The following is a 15893-nucleotide window of genomic DNA, read 5'->3' as shown; positions in this document are numbered from 1 at the left end:
CCTATATGTATTAAATTGCTCTATTTGATTCATTATATAATTATATTTTGTTTTAGTGCCCTGATATTCTATAGCCAGACCTTAGTGAACAACTCTTTACAAGACGTGAATAGGCTGGTGAAAAACCTCACTGTGTTTACATCAAATTGCTGCATGGAAGAAGCAGATTCTGGATGCTTTAAGAATAAGGTAATTTATTAAAAATGATCAATATTAAAGGGGTATTATAGTGTAAGTAGGAATAGGAATATATGGCTGAACATTATGGGCTATATTACAAGTCACGAACTAAAGTAAGTGCATGTATTACAAGTCGTAAAGTAAATGCAACCACATTTGGTTTGTACTCGTCGAGTTAGCATGACTGAAGTTCTCATGTAAAGGGTTATGGCTGAATAAAAATTTGCTCCAAACACAACATAAATGAATTAAAATAATGTGTTACACTCATATATACACTTTATGAGAAAAAACATAATTTATGCTTACCTGATAAATTCCTTTCTCCTGTAGTGTAGTCAGTCCACGGGTCATCCATTACTTATGGGATATTAACTCCTCCCCAACAGGAAGTGCAAGAGGATCACCCAAGCAGAGCTGCTATATAGCTCCTCCCCTCTACGTCACACCCAGTCATTCGACCGAGAACCAAACGAGAAAGGAGAAACTATAGGGTGCAGTGGTGACTGGAGTATAATTTAAAATTCAGACCTGCCATAAAAAACAGGGCGGGCCGTGGACTGACTACACTACAGGAGAAAGGAATTTATCAGGTAAGCATAAATTATGTTTTCTCCTGTTAAGTGTAGTCAGTCCACGGGTCATCCATTACTTATGGGATACCAATACCAAAGCTAAAGTATACGGATGACGGGAGGGACAGGCAGGATCTTTATACGGAAGGAACCACTGCCTGAAGAACCTTTCTCCCAAAAACAGCCTCCGAAGAAGCAAAAGTGTCAAATTTGTAAAATTTGGAAAAAGTATGAAGAGAAGACCAAGTTGCAGCCTTGCAAATCTGTTCAACAGAGGCCTCATTCTTAAAGGCCCAAGTGGAAGCCACAGCTCTAGTAGAATGAGCTGTAATCCTTTCAGGAGGTTGTTGTCCAGCAGTCTCATAGGCTAAACGTATTATGCTACGAAGCCAAAAGGATAGAGAGGTAGCAGATGCTTTTTGACCTCTCCTCTGTCCAGAATAAACGACAAACAGGGAAGAAGTTTGGCGAAAATCTTTAGTTGCCTGTAAATAAAATTTCAGGGCACGGACTACGTCCAGATTGTGCAGAAGTCGTTCCTTGTTTGAAGAAGGGTTAGGGCACAATGATGGAACAACAATCTCTTGATTGATATTCTTGTTAGTGACTACCTTAGGTAAGAACCCAGGTTTAGTACGCAGAACTACCTTATCTGAATGAAAAATCAGATAAGGAGAATCACAATGTAAGGCTGATAACTCAGAGACTCTACGAGCCGAGGAAATAGCCATTAAAAACAGAACTTTCCAAGATAACAGCTTGATATCAATGGAATGAAGGGGTTCAAACGGAACACCCTGTAAAACGTTAAGAACTAAGTTTAAGCTCCACGGTGGAGCTACAGTCTTAAACACAGGCTTAATCCTAGCCAAAGCCTGACAAAAAGCCTGAACGTCTGGAACTTCTGACATCCTTTGTGTAAAAGGATGGACAGAGCTGAGATCTGTCCCTTTAAAGAACTTGCAGATAAACCCTTTTCTAAACCCTCTTGTAGAAAAGACAATATCCTAGGAATCCTAACCTTACTCCATGAGTAACTCTTGGATTCGCACCAGTGTAAGTATTTACGCCATATCTTATGGTAAATCTTCCTGGTAACAGGTTTCCTAGCCTGTATTAAGGTATCGATTACTGACTCCGAAAATCCACGCTTTGATAAAATCAAGCGTTCAATTTCCATGCAGTCAACTTCAGAGAAATTAGATTTTGATGTTTGAAAGGACCCTGAATTAGAAGGTCCTGTCTCAGAGGCAGAGACCAAGGTGGACAGGATGACATGTCCACTAGATCTGCATACCAGGTCCTGCGTGGCCACGCAGGCACTATTAGAATCACTGATGCTTTCTCCTGTTTGATCCTGGCAATCAAACGAGGAAGCATCGGGAAGGGTGGAAACACATAAGCCATCCCGAAGGTCCAAGGTGCTGTCAAAGCATCTACCAGGACCGCTCCCGGGTCCCTGGACCTGGACCCGTAACAAGGAAGCTTGGCGTTCTGGCGAGACGCCATGAGATCCATATCTGGTTTGCCCCAACGTCGAAGTATTTGGGCAAAGACCTCCGGATGAAGTTCCCACTCCCCCGGATGAAAAGTCTGGCGACTTAGGAAATCCGCTTCCCAGTTCTCCACTCCTGGAATGTGGATCGCTGACAGGTGGCAAGAGTGAGACTCTGCCCAGCGAATTATCTTTGATACTTCCATCATCGCTAGGGAACTCCTTGTCCCTCCTTGATGGTTGATGTAAGCTACAGTCGTAATGTAGTCCGACTGAAACCTGATGAACCTCCGAGTTGTTAACTGAGGCCAAGCCAGAAGGGCATTGAGAACTGCTCTCAATTCCAGAATGTTTATTGGAAGGAGACTCTCCTCCTGAGTCCATGATCCCTGAGCCTTCAGGGAATTCCAGACAGCGCCCCAACCTAGTAGGCTGGCGTCTGTTGTTACAATTGTCCAGTCTGGCCTGCTGAAGGGCATCCCCCTGGACAGATGTGGCCGAGAAAGCCACCATAGAAGAGAATCTCTGGTCTCTTGATCCAGATTCAGCGTAGGGGACAAATCTGAGTAATCCCCATTCCACTGACTTAGCATGCACAATTGCAGCGGTCTGAGATGCAGGCGTGCAAAAGGAACTATGTCCATTGCCGCTACCATTAAGCCGATTACCTCCATGCATTGAGCCACTGACGGTAGTTGAATGGAATGAAGGACACGGCAAGCATTTAGAAGCTTTGTTAACCTGTCCTCTGTCAGGTAAATTTTCATTTCTACAGAATCTATAAGAGTCCCCAAGAAGGGAACTCTTGTGAGTGGTAAGAGAGAACTCTTCTCTTCGTTCACTTTCCACCCATGCGACCTTAGAAATGCCAGTACTAACTCTGTATGAGACTTGGCAGTTTGAAAGCTTGACGCTTGTATCAGAATGTCGTCTAGGTACGGAGCCACCGAAATTCCTCGCGGTCTTAGTACCGCCAGAAGAGAGCCCAGAACCTTTGTGAAGATTCTTGGAGCCGTAGCCAACCCGAATGGAAGAGCTACAAACTGGTAATGCCTGTCTAGGAAGGCAAACCTTAGATACCGGTAATGTTCTTTGTGTAATGAGTTTTATTATGTTGGATCTCAACTGCCTTAAAGTGTGAATGTTTCACTTTGAAATACAGACTATTATTTCAGCATAGGCTGTGATGATTCAGAGTGAGTTTTAATATATGATGAATTGAAGTATGAGTATATATTTGTAGTGATAAGCTACAATTAATGTGTAGCAATATTCCAAAATATAACTGAAAATGAAGTACAAGATTTCTGAAATAATATTCAGAATTGATAAGCAGTGAATTTCAATATTGAGTCCTTTGTTTAAATAGGTAGCAAGAGTTATGTGGACTAACCACCGTTAAACCTGATTGTAGTAGTAACCGAGTAATATGTAGTGAGAGAGAACACAGAAATCTGCAGCTGCTGACAGGGGCGTGTCAAGTACACAGGAGTTCCCCTGCTGATGACGTCAGAGCTGTTCCGTAGCGTTATAGTGAAACTGGTTTGTTACAAAAAGTTATATTGAAACAGAAGTAGCGATATGATAACAATTGCAGCAATTTATATCAGTTAACTGTGTGGCAGCAACTTAAGATTTTATGTTACTTGCGGTTATTCCTTGAAAGTCCCGGTTTGAACTGCTTGCAGGTGTCTGATGAAAAAGATCCAATCCTCAGAGTAAAAGTAACTTAGATGAAATAAATTCGTTCACTGGGTAGCAGTTTGTAGTAACAGTTCCTGCTGGTAATTGTAATCCAATAACTTGAAGTAGCAAATATCTTCAATTCATGAAATAATGCACAGGTTAAGAAATAGATGCATAGAGCTTAGCTGATATGAAGTTAATAACTAAGCACTTGTTTGGGCCGGAGACATGACTTAAATAGAGGTGTAAGGTGAGCTGTAGAAGAAAAAAGGAAAACCAGGAGTGGAATCCTTACACGTCCCCCCCCTCAAGCAAGCCGACCACGGCTGGATGTTTTGGTCTGTGGGGAAAACGTCTATGGAAACGTGCAACAAGCCTTGTAGCATCAATATGAGTATGAGGCTCCCAAGAGTCTTCTTCAGATGAAAACCCTTTCCATCTCACTAGATACTGAAGTTCACCATTATAATATCTTGAATCCAAGAGATCCTGAACTTCGTACATGTTTGTGTCCAGGCATACCGGATCAGGAGGAAGGAGAGGAGTAGGAGGGTGTCGACCCGTATAAGGCTTCAGTAAAGAGACATGGAAGGTAGGGTGTATTACCAAATTATCAGGTAGATCCAAGGTAACTGCATTCTCATTTACTATGTGAGTGATCTTGAATGGGCCTATGAATAGACTAGCCAATTTCTTCTTGGGAAGATGTAACTTGATATTTTTGGTTGACAACCACACGAAGTCTCCTACTTCATACTTTGGAGCAACTCTACGTCTTAAGTCATAATACTTTTTCTGAGATGCTTGTGCATGTTGTATGTTAGTAGATAGATGATGGAAGTTTTCAGATAGGCGTTGTAGTAATTCGTCAACAGATGGTGTATTTTCAGAAGAGGAATGCTGAAAATTGAATCTAGGATTGAACCCATAATTAGCAAAAAAGGGAGAGTAATTGGTGGTACTGTTGATAGTGTTATTGTAGGAAAATTCTGCCATAGCAAGAAAAGATGACCATTTATGTTGATGGTATGAGCAGTAGCAACGTAAGTATTGTTCGAGCCATTGGTTCAATCTTTCAGTTTGTCCGTTCGTTTGTGGGTGGAAAGCAGTACTTAGCCGTTGTTCAATTTGCAGACTTGTAGTGAGTGTCTTCCAAAACCTTGAGGTAAATTGGCTACCTCTGTCTGTAAACAAAACAGTCGGTAAACCGTGATGCCTTACAATGTTGTTCAGAAACAAATGTGCAGTTTCTGAAGAAGTAGGCAACTTGTGGTAAGCAATGAAATGTGCCATTTTAGTAAAGTGGTCAGTAACGACTAAAATGGTGGTGAAACCAGAGCTTGGCGGTAATTCTACGATAAAATCCATACCAATGTGAGCCCAGGGTGAATTGGGTATGTCCAAAGGCATGAGGAGTCCATAGGGAGGTCTTCTCTCGGGTTTGGATACTGAGCAAGTAATACATTGCTGAATGTAGAGCTTGATAGAATTTTCCATGGATGGCCACCAGTAAGTTCTGCTTACTAATTCCGTAGTGCGTCTGATACCAACATGACCAAGTAAGGGAGGATCATGGTGTTCTTTAATAATTTGTGCTCTGAGTGGTTCAGGTACGTAAATTTGAGAACCATGATAATATAATCCATCTTTCTTAATTAGGGAGTTCAGAAGTGCTTGTTTTTCCAACCCTAAGGCGGCTTCATAGTCTGGAACTGATATAGATAATGAAGCGAGGAATTTAGAGGGTGGTAGGATACAACTAGGTGTATATTCAGGAATGGGTCTAGGATCTCTGCGGGAGAGTGCATCTGCCTTTCCATTTTTCGATCCAGGTCTATACAAAATCTGGAAATCAAAACGACTGAAGAAGAGGCTCCATCTAACCTGTCTCCCAGATAAAGTTTTGTTGTTCTGTAGAAACTCAAGGTTACGATGGTCTGTATAAATTATGATGGGATGAGATGTACTTTCTAGGAGATGTCTCCAAAATTCCAAAGCTCTTTTGATGGCGAGTAATTCTTTATCCCCTATGGAGTAATTCATTTCTGCAGAGGACATAATTTTTGAAAAGAAGCCGATAGGAAATAGAGGTTCTTTGAGTGTCTTACGTTGTGATAAGACTGCACCGAGTGCATAATCCGAAGAATCCACTTCCAATATATATTGTAGATCGGGATCAGGATACTTTAAAATAGGAGCTGAGGAAAAGGACTCCTTGAGGAAATTGAAAGCATCAGCAGCTTCTTTCGACCATCTGAACACGCAATTGGAACTAGTAAGTTTGGTAAGAGGTTTCGAAATATTCGAGAAATTTCGGATGAATTTCCTGTAATAATTACTGAATCCGAGGAATTTTTGTAGATCTTTTCTGTTCATAGGAGTTGGCCAGGATTTTACTGCCTCAACTTTTCCTTCTTGCATTTGAATGCCTTCAGGGCTGATGGAATAACCCAGGAAATCTATGGTTGTAGTATGAAAAATGCATTTTTCCAGTTTGGCATAAAGTCGGTGAACCTGGAGACGAGATAAAACCCAACTAACGTGTTTGATGTGGTCAGTAGTATTGGAGGAATAAATCAGAATATCATCTAAATAAACTATGACACAAATATCGAGTAAATCATGAAAAATGTCATTTATAAAGAATTGGAAGGTTGCTGGTGCGTTGGTGAGTCCGAAAGGCATAACTAGGTATTCATACAACCCATATCTTGTTCTAAAAGCCGTGAGCCATTCATCCCCCTCTCTGATGCGTACAAGGTTGTATGCGCCCCTCAGATCCAATTTAGTATAGATAGTGGCATGTCTTAGTCTCTCTATGAGTTCCGGAATGAGTGGCAGTGGGTAGCGATTTTTTATGGTGATCTTATTTAGTTGTCTAAAATCGATAATAGGGCGTAAAGAGTTATCCTTGTTTCGGACAAAAAACATACCAGCACCAGCTGGTGAGACAGAAGGACGAATGAATCCTTTCTTCAAATTCTCATCTAAATAGCTTTTCAGATGGTCTAATTCGGATTGACATAGAGGATATAAATGTCCTATAGGTGGAGTTGTACCTGGTTTTAACTCTATGGGGCAGTCATAGGATCGATGAGGAGGAAGTGTTTCAGCCTCTTTTTTACTGAAAACCTCAGCAAAGTGACTGTATTCAATTGGTACAAGAATGTCAGGAGTGGGGTTCAGAGAAAGTAGTGACTGCCTAATACAAGTTTGTTGGCAATATTGAGAGTTTAAATGTATGTCTAAAGATTTCCAACTGATCTGAGGTTCATGTAGTTGTAGCCAAGCCAACCCAAGAACAATTGGAAATAATGGAGATGTAATCACATCAAAAGAGAGATGTTCATGATGATTGTTTAATGTTGTGACAGAAAGAGGAATGGTATGATGTGTAATAGGTCCAGAAGAAATCTCAGAGCCATCAACAACACGAAGAGAAATAGGAGACAATTTCTTAATCAGTGGTATTTTATTGATAGAGACTAATGAGCTGTCAATGTAGTTGCCTTGAGCTCCGGTGTCAATGATAGCAGGGACTGAGATCTGTTTACTTGCCCACTGTAAAGACAAAAGTAGAGAACAGTGAAGTGGTTTATTAAGTACTACTTGAGAGGTAAAGTTAGTGCTACACTTACTGTTCTTTTTCTGAGGTATGATAGGGCAGTCCTTAAGACTGTGAGCTGGATCACCACAATACATGCAAAGGCCCCGGGTCTTTCTTCTCATACGTTCATCCGGTGATAGCGGACCCCTGAAGATGCTGATATCCATAGCTTCAGCTCCGCTGGGACTAGTAGACCTAAAAGTAGGTTGGTTAGGACTGGGAACCTTTTCCTTTTTGTATGGCTGGTCTGAGTATTGCCGTTCTGATCTTCTCTCCCTTAATCTTCTATCGATATGGCTACTTAATTTCATAAGAGCCTCAAGTGTCTCTGGCAATTCTGTTCTGGCTAATTCATCCTTGACTGCATCGGAAAGACCAAGCCTAAATTGATTTCTGAGGGCTATGGCATTCCATTGGGAGTCAATGGAGTACTGTTTGAACTCAGTTATGTAATATTCCACAGGTCTGGAACCTTGTTTAAGTTTCCTCATTTTGCTCTCAGCTGTAATTTGGAGGTTGGTATCATTATACAATTCATCCATGACGTCAAGAAATGCCGAAAAGGATGATAGGACCGGATTATTAGTTTCAAATAGTGTGTCAGCCCATATACGGGGTTCTCCCCTTAAGTAGCTTATCATGCAGAGAACTTTCACCCTATCATTTGAATAGGTCCTAGGCTTGAGAGAAAAATTAAGAAGGCAAGCATTCTTAAAGTGGCGGTATTGATTTCTGTCTCCTTGAAAATATTCTGGAGGAGCAACAAAGGGTTCAGGAGAGGTCTCTTGGGCTGATAGCTTAGGATTGATGGAATCTTTTATAACGTTTCTCAAAGTCTCATTTTCCAATTGTAATTCTCTTAGACCCTGGCTGAGTTGGTCTACCCTTTGTGATAGGTTAAAGACAATTTGTGGGAGTTCGGCTGGATCCATAATAATGGCTTAGTTATTCTGTAATGAGTTTTATTATGTTGGATCTCAACTGCCTTAAAGTGTGAATGTTTCACTTTGAAATACAGACTATTATTTCAGCATAGGCTGTGATGATTCAGAGTGAGTTTTAATATATGATGAATTGAAGTATGAGTATATATTTGTAGTGATAAGCTACAATTAATGTGTAGCAATATTCCAAAATATAACTGAAAATGAAGTACAAGATTTCTGAAATAATATTCAGAATTGATAAGCAGTGAATTTCAATATTGAGTCCTTTGTTTAAATAGGTAGCAAGAGTTATGTGGACTAACCACCGTTAAACCTGATTGTAGTAGTAACCGAGTAATATGTAGTGAGAGAGAACACAGAAATCTGCAGCTGCTGACAGGGGCGTGTCAAGTACACAGGAGTTCCCCTGCTGATGACGTCAGAGCTGTTCCGTAGCGTTATAGTGAAACTGGTTTGTTACAAAAAGTTATATTGAAACAGAAGTAGCGATATGATAACAATTGCAGCAATTTATATCAGTTAACTGTGTGGCAGCAACTTAAGATTTTATGTTACTTGCGGTTATTCCTTGAAAGTCCCGGTTTGAACTGCTTGCAGGTGTCTGATGAAAAAGATCCAATCCTCAGAGTAAAAGTAACTTAGATGAAATAAATTCGTTCACTGGGTAGCAGTTTGTAGTAACAGTTCCTGCTGGTAATTGTAATCCAATAACTTGAAGTAGCAAATATCTTCAATTCATGAAATAATGCACAGGTTAAGAAATAGATGCATAGAGCTTAGCTGATATGAAGTTAATAACTAAGCACTTGTTTGGGGCGGAGACATGACTTAAATAGAGGTGTAAGGTGAGCTGTAGAAGAAAAAAGGAAAACCAGGAGTGGAATCCTTACACTTTGTGAATTGGTATGTGAAGGTAAGCATCCTTTAAATCCACTGTGGTCATGTACTGACCTCTTTGGATCATGGGTAAGATTGTCCGAATAGTTTCCATTTTGAACGATGGAACTCTTAGGAATTTGTTTAGGATCTTTAAATCCAAGATTGGCCTGAAGGTTCCCTCTTTCTTGGGAACCACAAACAGATTTGAGTAAAACCCTTGTCCGTGTTCCGACCGCGGAACCGGATGGATCACTCCCATTAGTAAAAGATCTTGTACACAGCGTAGAAACGCCTCTTTCTTTATCTGGTTTGTTGACAACCTTGAAAGATGAAATCTCCCTTTTGGGGGAGAAGCTTTGAAGTCCAGAAGATATCCCTGAGATATGATCTCTAACGCCCAGGGATCCTGGACATCTCTTGCCCAAGCCTGGGTGAAGAGAGAAAGTCTGCCCCCCACTAGATCCGTTCCCGGATCGGGGGCCCTCACTTCATGCTGTCTTAGGGGCAGCAGCAGGTTTTCTGGCCTGCTTGCCCTTGTTCCAGGTCTGGTTAGGTTTCCAGCCTTGTCTGTAGCGAGCAACAGCTCCTTCCTGTTTTGGAGCGGAGGAAGTTGATGCTGCTCCTGCCTTGAAGTTACGAAAGGCACGAAAATTAGACTGTCTAGCCCTAGGTTTGGCTCTGTCTTGAGGCAGGGCATGGCCTTTACCTCCTGTAGTATCAGCGATAATTTCTTTCAAACCGGGCCCGAATAAAGTCTGCCCCTTGAAAGGTATGTTAAGAAATTTAGATTTAGAAGTAACATCAGCTGACCAGGATTTTAGCCACAGTGCTCTGCGTGCCTGAATGGCGAATCCGGAATTCTTAGCCGTAAGTTTAGTTAAATGTACTACGGCATCAGAAATAAATGAATTAGCTAGCTTAAGGGTTTTAAGCTTGTGTGTAATCTCATCTAATGGCGCTGAGTCAAGGGTTTCTTCCAGAGACTCAAACCAAAATGCTGCCGCAGCCGTGACAGGCGCAATGCATGCAAGGGGTTGCAATATAAAACCTTGTTGAACAAACATTTTCTTAAGGTAACCCTCTAACTTTTTATCCATTGGATCTGAAAAAGCACAGCTATCCTCCACCGGGATAGTGGTAAGCTTAGCTAAAGTATAAACTGCTACCTCCACCTTAGGGACCGTTTGCCATAAGTCCCGTGTGGTGGCGTCTATTGGAAACATTTTTCTGAATATAGGAGGGGGTGAGAAAGGCACACCGGGTCTATCCCACTCCTTAGTAACAATTTCAGTAAGTCTCTTAGGTATAGGAAAACCGTCAGTACTCGTCGGTACCGCAAAATATTTATCCAACCTACACATTTTCTCTGGGATTGCAACTGTGTTACAATCATTCAGAGCTGCTAACACCTCCCCTAGCAATACACAGAGGTTTTCCAGCTTAAACTTAAAATTTGAAATGTCTGAATCCAGTTTATTTGGATCAGATCCGTCACCCGCAGAATGAAGCTCTCCGTCCTCATGTTCTGCAAATTGTGACGCAGTATCAGACATGGCCCTAGCATTATCAGCGCACTCTGTCCTCACCCCAGAGTGATCTCGTTTACCCCTAAGTTCTGGCAATTTAGACAAAACTTCAGTCATAACATTAGCCATGTCTTGTAGAGTGATTTGTAATGGCCGCCCTGATGTACTTGGCGTTACAATATCACGCACCTCCCGAGCCGGAGATGCAGGTACTGACACGTGAGGCAAGTTAGTCGGCATAACTTCCCCCTCGTTGTCTGGTGAATGTTGTTCAACATGTACAGATTGATTTTTATTTAAAGTAGCATCAATGCAATTAGTACATAAATTTCTATTGGGCTCCACCTTGGCTTTTGAACATATTGCACAAAGAGATTCCTCTGTGTCAGACATGTTTAACAAACTAGCAATTAGACTAGCAAGCTTGGAAATACTTTTCAACTAAATTTACAAGCAATATGTAAAACGTTACTGTGCCTTTAAGAAGCACAGAAAAAACTATGACAGTTGAATAACAATGAACCGGATTAGTTATAAAAACCAAATTTACCCAGTAAAAGCATAAATTTAGCAAAGGATTGCACTCATTAGCAATGGATGATTAACCCTTAATATCAGAAAAAACGTATAACAATTGAAAATATAAGCGTTTTTATCACAGTCAAAGCACAGTCTCACAGGTCTGCTGTGAGTGATTACCTCCCTCAAAACAAGTTTTGAAGACCCCTGAGCTCTGTGGAGACGTCCTGGATCATGCAGGGAGAGAAGGCAGACTTGTGACTGAATTTCTGATGCGTAGCAAAAGCGCCAAAATAGGCCCCTCCCACTCACATACAACAGTGAGGGAAGCTCAGTAAACTGTTTTAATTTAAAACAAACGACAGCCATGTGGAAAATAACGCCCAAAACAATTTTTCACCAAGTACCTCAGATAATTAAACGATTTAACATGCCAGCAAACGTTTAAAATCTAACTTATGAAATGTCATTAAAAGCCTGCTGCTAGTCGTTCACACTGCAAGTTAGGCTAAAAGTTATATGCATACAGTATTTTCCCAGTGAAGTGCCATTCCCCAGAATACTGAAGTGTAAACATACATACATATCAGCCTGATACCAGTTGCTACTACTGCATTTAAGGCTGTACTTACATTATATCGGTATTGGCAGTATTTTCTCAGTCAATTCCATTCCTTAGAAAATAATATACTGCAACATACCTCTTTGCAGGTGAACCTGCCCGCTGTCCCCTGATCTGAAGTTACCTCACTCCTCAGAATGGCCGAGAACAGCAAATGGATCTTAGTTACGTCCGCTAAGATCATACCAAAAAAACTCAGGTAGATTCTTCTTCAAATTCTGCCTGAGAAGAAAACAACACACTCCGGTGCCGTTTAAAATAACAAACTTTTGATTGAAGATATAAAAACTAAGTATAATCACCACAGTCCTCTCACACATCCTATCTATTAGTTGGGTGCAAGAGAATGACTGGGTGTGACGTAGAGGGGAGGAGCTATATAGCAGCTCTGCTTGGGTGATCCTCTTGCACTTCCTGTTGGGGAGGAGTTAATATCCCATAAGTAATGGATGACCCGTGGACTGACTACACTTAACAGGAGAAATTATACATATAAATTTTAATAAAAAAAAGATAAGGGTTTAAAGATATATGGTATATTACAAGGTGTTTGACTGCAAAGGGCTATACGATATATATATATATATATATATATATATATACACACACACACATACATATATATATATACACACACACACACACACATATATATATATTTAAAAAAATAATCATCAGATATACAGTATATAGTAATAGCTGTTTAATAATGAGTAGAAGATTTTCTTCTAACTACCTTCGGGTTCTTGCAGTTAGACTAATGTGATGTCTGGTTAGCAGGCGAGCGATTAGTGTTAGTTTTCTTTAGTTTGCGCACTCCAATGATGTCTATGGGCAGAAGACGTTTTGGGGCTTTAAAGTTGGCGGGAGTGGGGTGTTTAAAAAAAAAAAAAAAAACAGCACTGAAAAGTGCATTTACATTGCAGTCTATGGGAACTTAATCCACTACAACAAGTTTTGCATTGTAAATTGATGTAGCACCATATATATATATATATATATATATATATATTGTATAAGGGGATTTGTAGATATGTTTGGGCAAATGGTATATGGCATCTTTGACATACTTGAAACCCAGGACATACTTGAAAACAAGAGAAATCTCAATGTATCCTTCCTGGTAAAATAGTTTATAAATAAATAAATAAATAAATAAATAAATAAATAAATAAATATGGTATTATGTCATTTTAGGACCTTTATTATTATTTTCATACTTTTCTTTCTATTTGTCCCATGTGATCACTGCAATAGCATATGCACTACTATTAATTCCTTGTGTTGCTGGTTGTTTTTATTTTAATATATTTAATAAATTATAATATATATTATAATATTTGCTGTGGTGTAGGGATTACCCTTCCACCTCCCTGATTTCTCCCAAACAGATCTCTTTCCTCCCCCTTCCGTCTAGTCAACCCCATCTTATGTACAGACAGTTTGCCAGTATGTAGTTTGAAAAGCTGAATTACAAAAAAAGTTCTTTAATTACTTCATTTAGATATTTAAAAAAAATAATAATAATTTATGCTTACCTGATAAATTTCTTTCTTTCCGGGCATGGAGTGTCCACGAAACATTCTAATTACTAGAGGGATATTCATTCCTGGCCAGCAGGAGGAGGCAAAGAGCACCCCAGCAGAGCTTTTAAGTACCACTTCCTTTACCCATAACTCCCAGTCATTCAGCAGAAAGGAAACAGAAAGAGAAGATACACAGAGGTGCCTGAGGACTATACAAAAAAACTGCCATCTTAAACAGAATAAGGGCGGGTCGTGGACTCTCCATGCCCGGAAAGAAATAACTTTATCAGGCAAGCATAGATTTTGTTTTCTTTCCTATGGCATGGAGAGTCCACAAAGCATTCTAATTACTAGTGGGAACCAATACCCAAGACACAGAATGAAAAAGGAGGGAGAACAAGACAGGCGGACCTAAACTGAAGGCATCACCGCTTGAAGAACGTTTCTCCCAATAGAAGTCTCAGCTGAGGCAAAAGTATCAAATTTGTAGAATTTGGAAAAAGTATTTATGGAGTAACAAGTGGCCGTCTTACAGATTTGCTCCACAGAAGCTTCATTTTTGAAATCCCATGAAGAAGAAACAGCTCTAGTGGAATGAGTCGTAATTCTCTCAGGAGGCTGCTGTCCAGCTGTCTCATAAGCTAAACGGATAACACTTCTCAACCAGAGAGAAAGAGTTGTAGAAGTGGCCTTCTGACCCCTACGCTTACCAGAGAAAACAACAAACAGGGCAGAAGTCTGCCGAAAATCTTTAGTTGCTTGAAGATACAATTTAAGAGCATGCATAACATCCAAGTTATGCAAAAGACGTTCCTTCTGGGAAGAAGGGTTAGGACAAAAAGAGCGAACAACAATTTCCTGATTAATATTGCGATCCGACACTACCTTAGGGAGAAAACCCAGCTTAGTACAAAGGACCGCCTTATCAGCATGAAAAATAAGGTAAGGAAATCAAACTGCAGAGCCGAAAGTTCAGAAACTCTGCAAGCAGAAGAAATAGCTAGAAGAAACAAAACCTTCCAAGATAGTAATTTAATATTAGCAGAATGCATCGGTTTAAATGTAGCCTGCTGTAAAACTCTAAGAACAAGGTTAAGGCTCCAATGGGGAGCAAGAGATTTAAACACAGGCCTGATTCTGACCAAGGCCTGGACAAAAGACTGAACATCTGGCAGAACTGCCAGACGTTTATGCAGAAGAATAGACAGGGCAGAAATCTGACCCTTCAAAGTATTGACTGACAAACCCTTCTCCAGGCCCTCCTGAAGAAAAGCCAAAATTCGAGGAACCCTTATTTTGTTCTAAGAAAACCCTTTGAATCACACCAATGAAGGTATTTACACCATACCCTATGGTAAATTATGCGAGTAACCAGGTTACGAGCCTAAAGCATAGTATCTATGACTTTTTCAGAGAAGCCACGTCTAGTTAAACTTAGATGTTCAATCTCCAAGCAGTCAGCTTTAGAGAAACCAGATTTGGATGAAGAAAGGGACCCTGAAGAAGAAGGTCCTTCTTGAAAGGTAACCTCCACGGCGGAAGAGATGACATCTTCACCAGATCTGCGAACCAGATCCTGCGAGGCCATGCAGGAGCTATTAGAATCACAGAAGCTCTCTCCTGTTTGATGTGAGCAATTACTCATGGAAGCAAAGCAAACGGAGGAAACGGGTTTGCTAGACTGAATCTCCAAGGAACCGTTAGAGCATCTACCAGAACTGCTTGAGGATCTTTTGACCTTGAACCGTACTTTGGAAGCTTGGCGTTTTGACGAGACGCCATCAGATCCAACTCCAGACCCACCACCTGAGAGTTATCATTGTGAAAACCTCTGGGTGGAGATGAAAGTCTGCCTGCTCAGAAAATTTGCCTCCCAGTTGTCCACCCCTGGTATGTGGATGGCAGAGAGATGGCAATCGTAAGACTCCGCCCACTGAAAAATGCGAGTCACCTCCTTTATTGCCAAGGAACTCCAAGTTCCTCCCTGGTGATTGATGTAGGCCACTGAGATGATGTTGTCCGACTGAAATCTGATAAATCGGACCAAAGCTAGCTGAGGCCAAGCTATTAAAGCATAGAAAATGGCTCTCAACTCCAAGATGTTTATTGGAAGAGACGACTCCTCTGGAGTCCACAGACCCTGTTCTTTTAAGAAACCCCAAACTGCTCCCCAGCCTAACAGGCTGGCGTCCATGGTCACAATTACCCAGGAAGGCCTCATGAAGCATATGCCCAGAGACAGATGGTCCTGTGAAATCCACCACGTGAGAGATTCTTGTTGGGGAATACAATTTTATCTTCTGCGAGAGATCTGAGTGGTCCCCTTTTTAT

The 15893-nt window shown here is 40.8% G+C and overlaps 1 protein-coding gene across 1 annotated transcript in view; it reads left to right on the top strand.

Moving 5' to 3' along the window:
* Window positions 1-15893, top strand: part of LOC128647376 (vitamin D-binding protein-like) — a 151061-nt gene that overhangs the window by 60966 nt on the left and 74202 nt on the right. Inside the window, exon 3 of the mRNA XM_053700161.1 lies at window positions 57-189. Within this exon, the coding sequence (XP_053556136.1) occupies window positions 57-189 (133 nt within the window). The remainder of the gene's footprint in view (window positions 1-56; window positions 190-15893) is intronic.

The sequence above is a fragment of the Bombina bombina genome, chromosome 2, assembly GCF_027579735.1.
Source record: "Bombina bombina isolate aBomBom1 chromosome 2, aBomBom1.pri, whole genome shotgun sequence".
Lineage (NCBI taxonomy): Eukaryota > Metazoa > Chordata > Amphibia > Anura > Bombinatoridae > Bombina > Bombina bombina.
The sequence above is the reverse complement of the archived record's forward strand: the minus strand, read 5'-3'. Positions and strand labels throughout refer to the sequence as shown.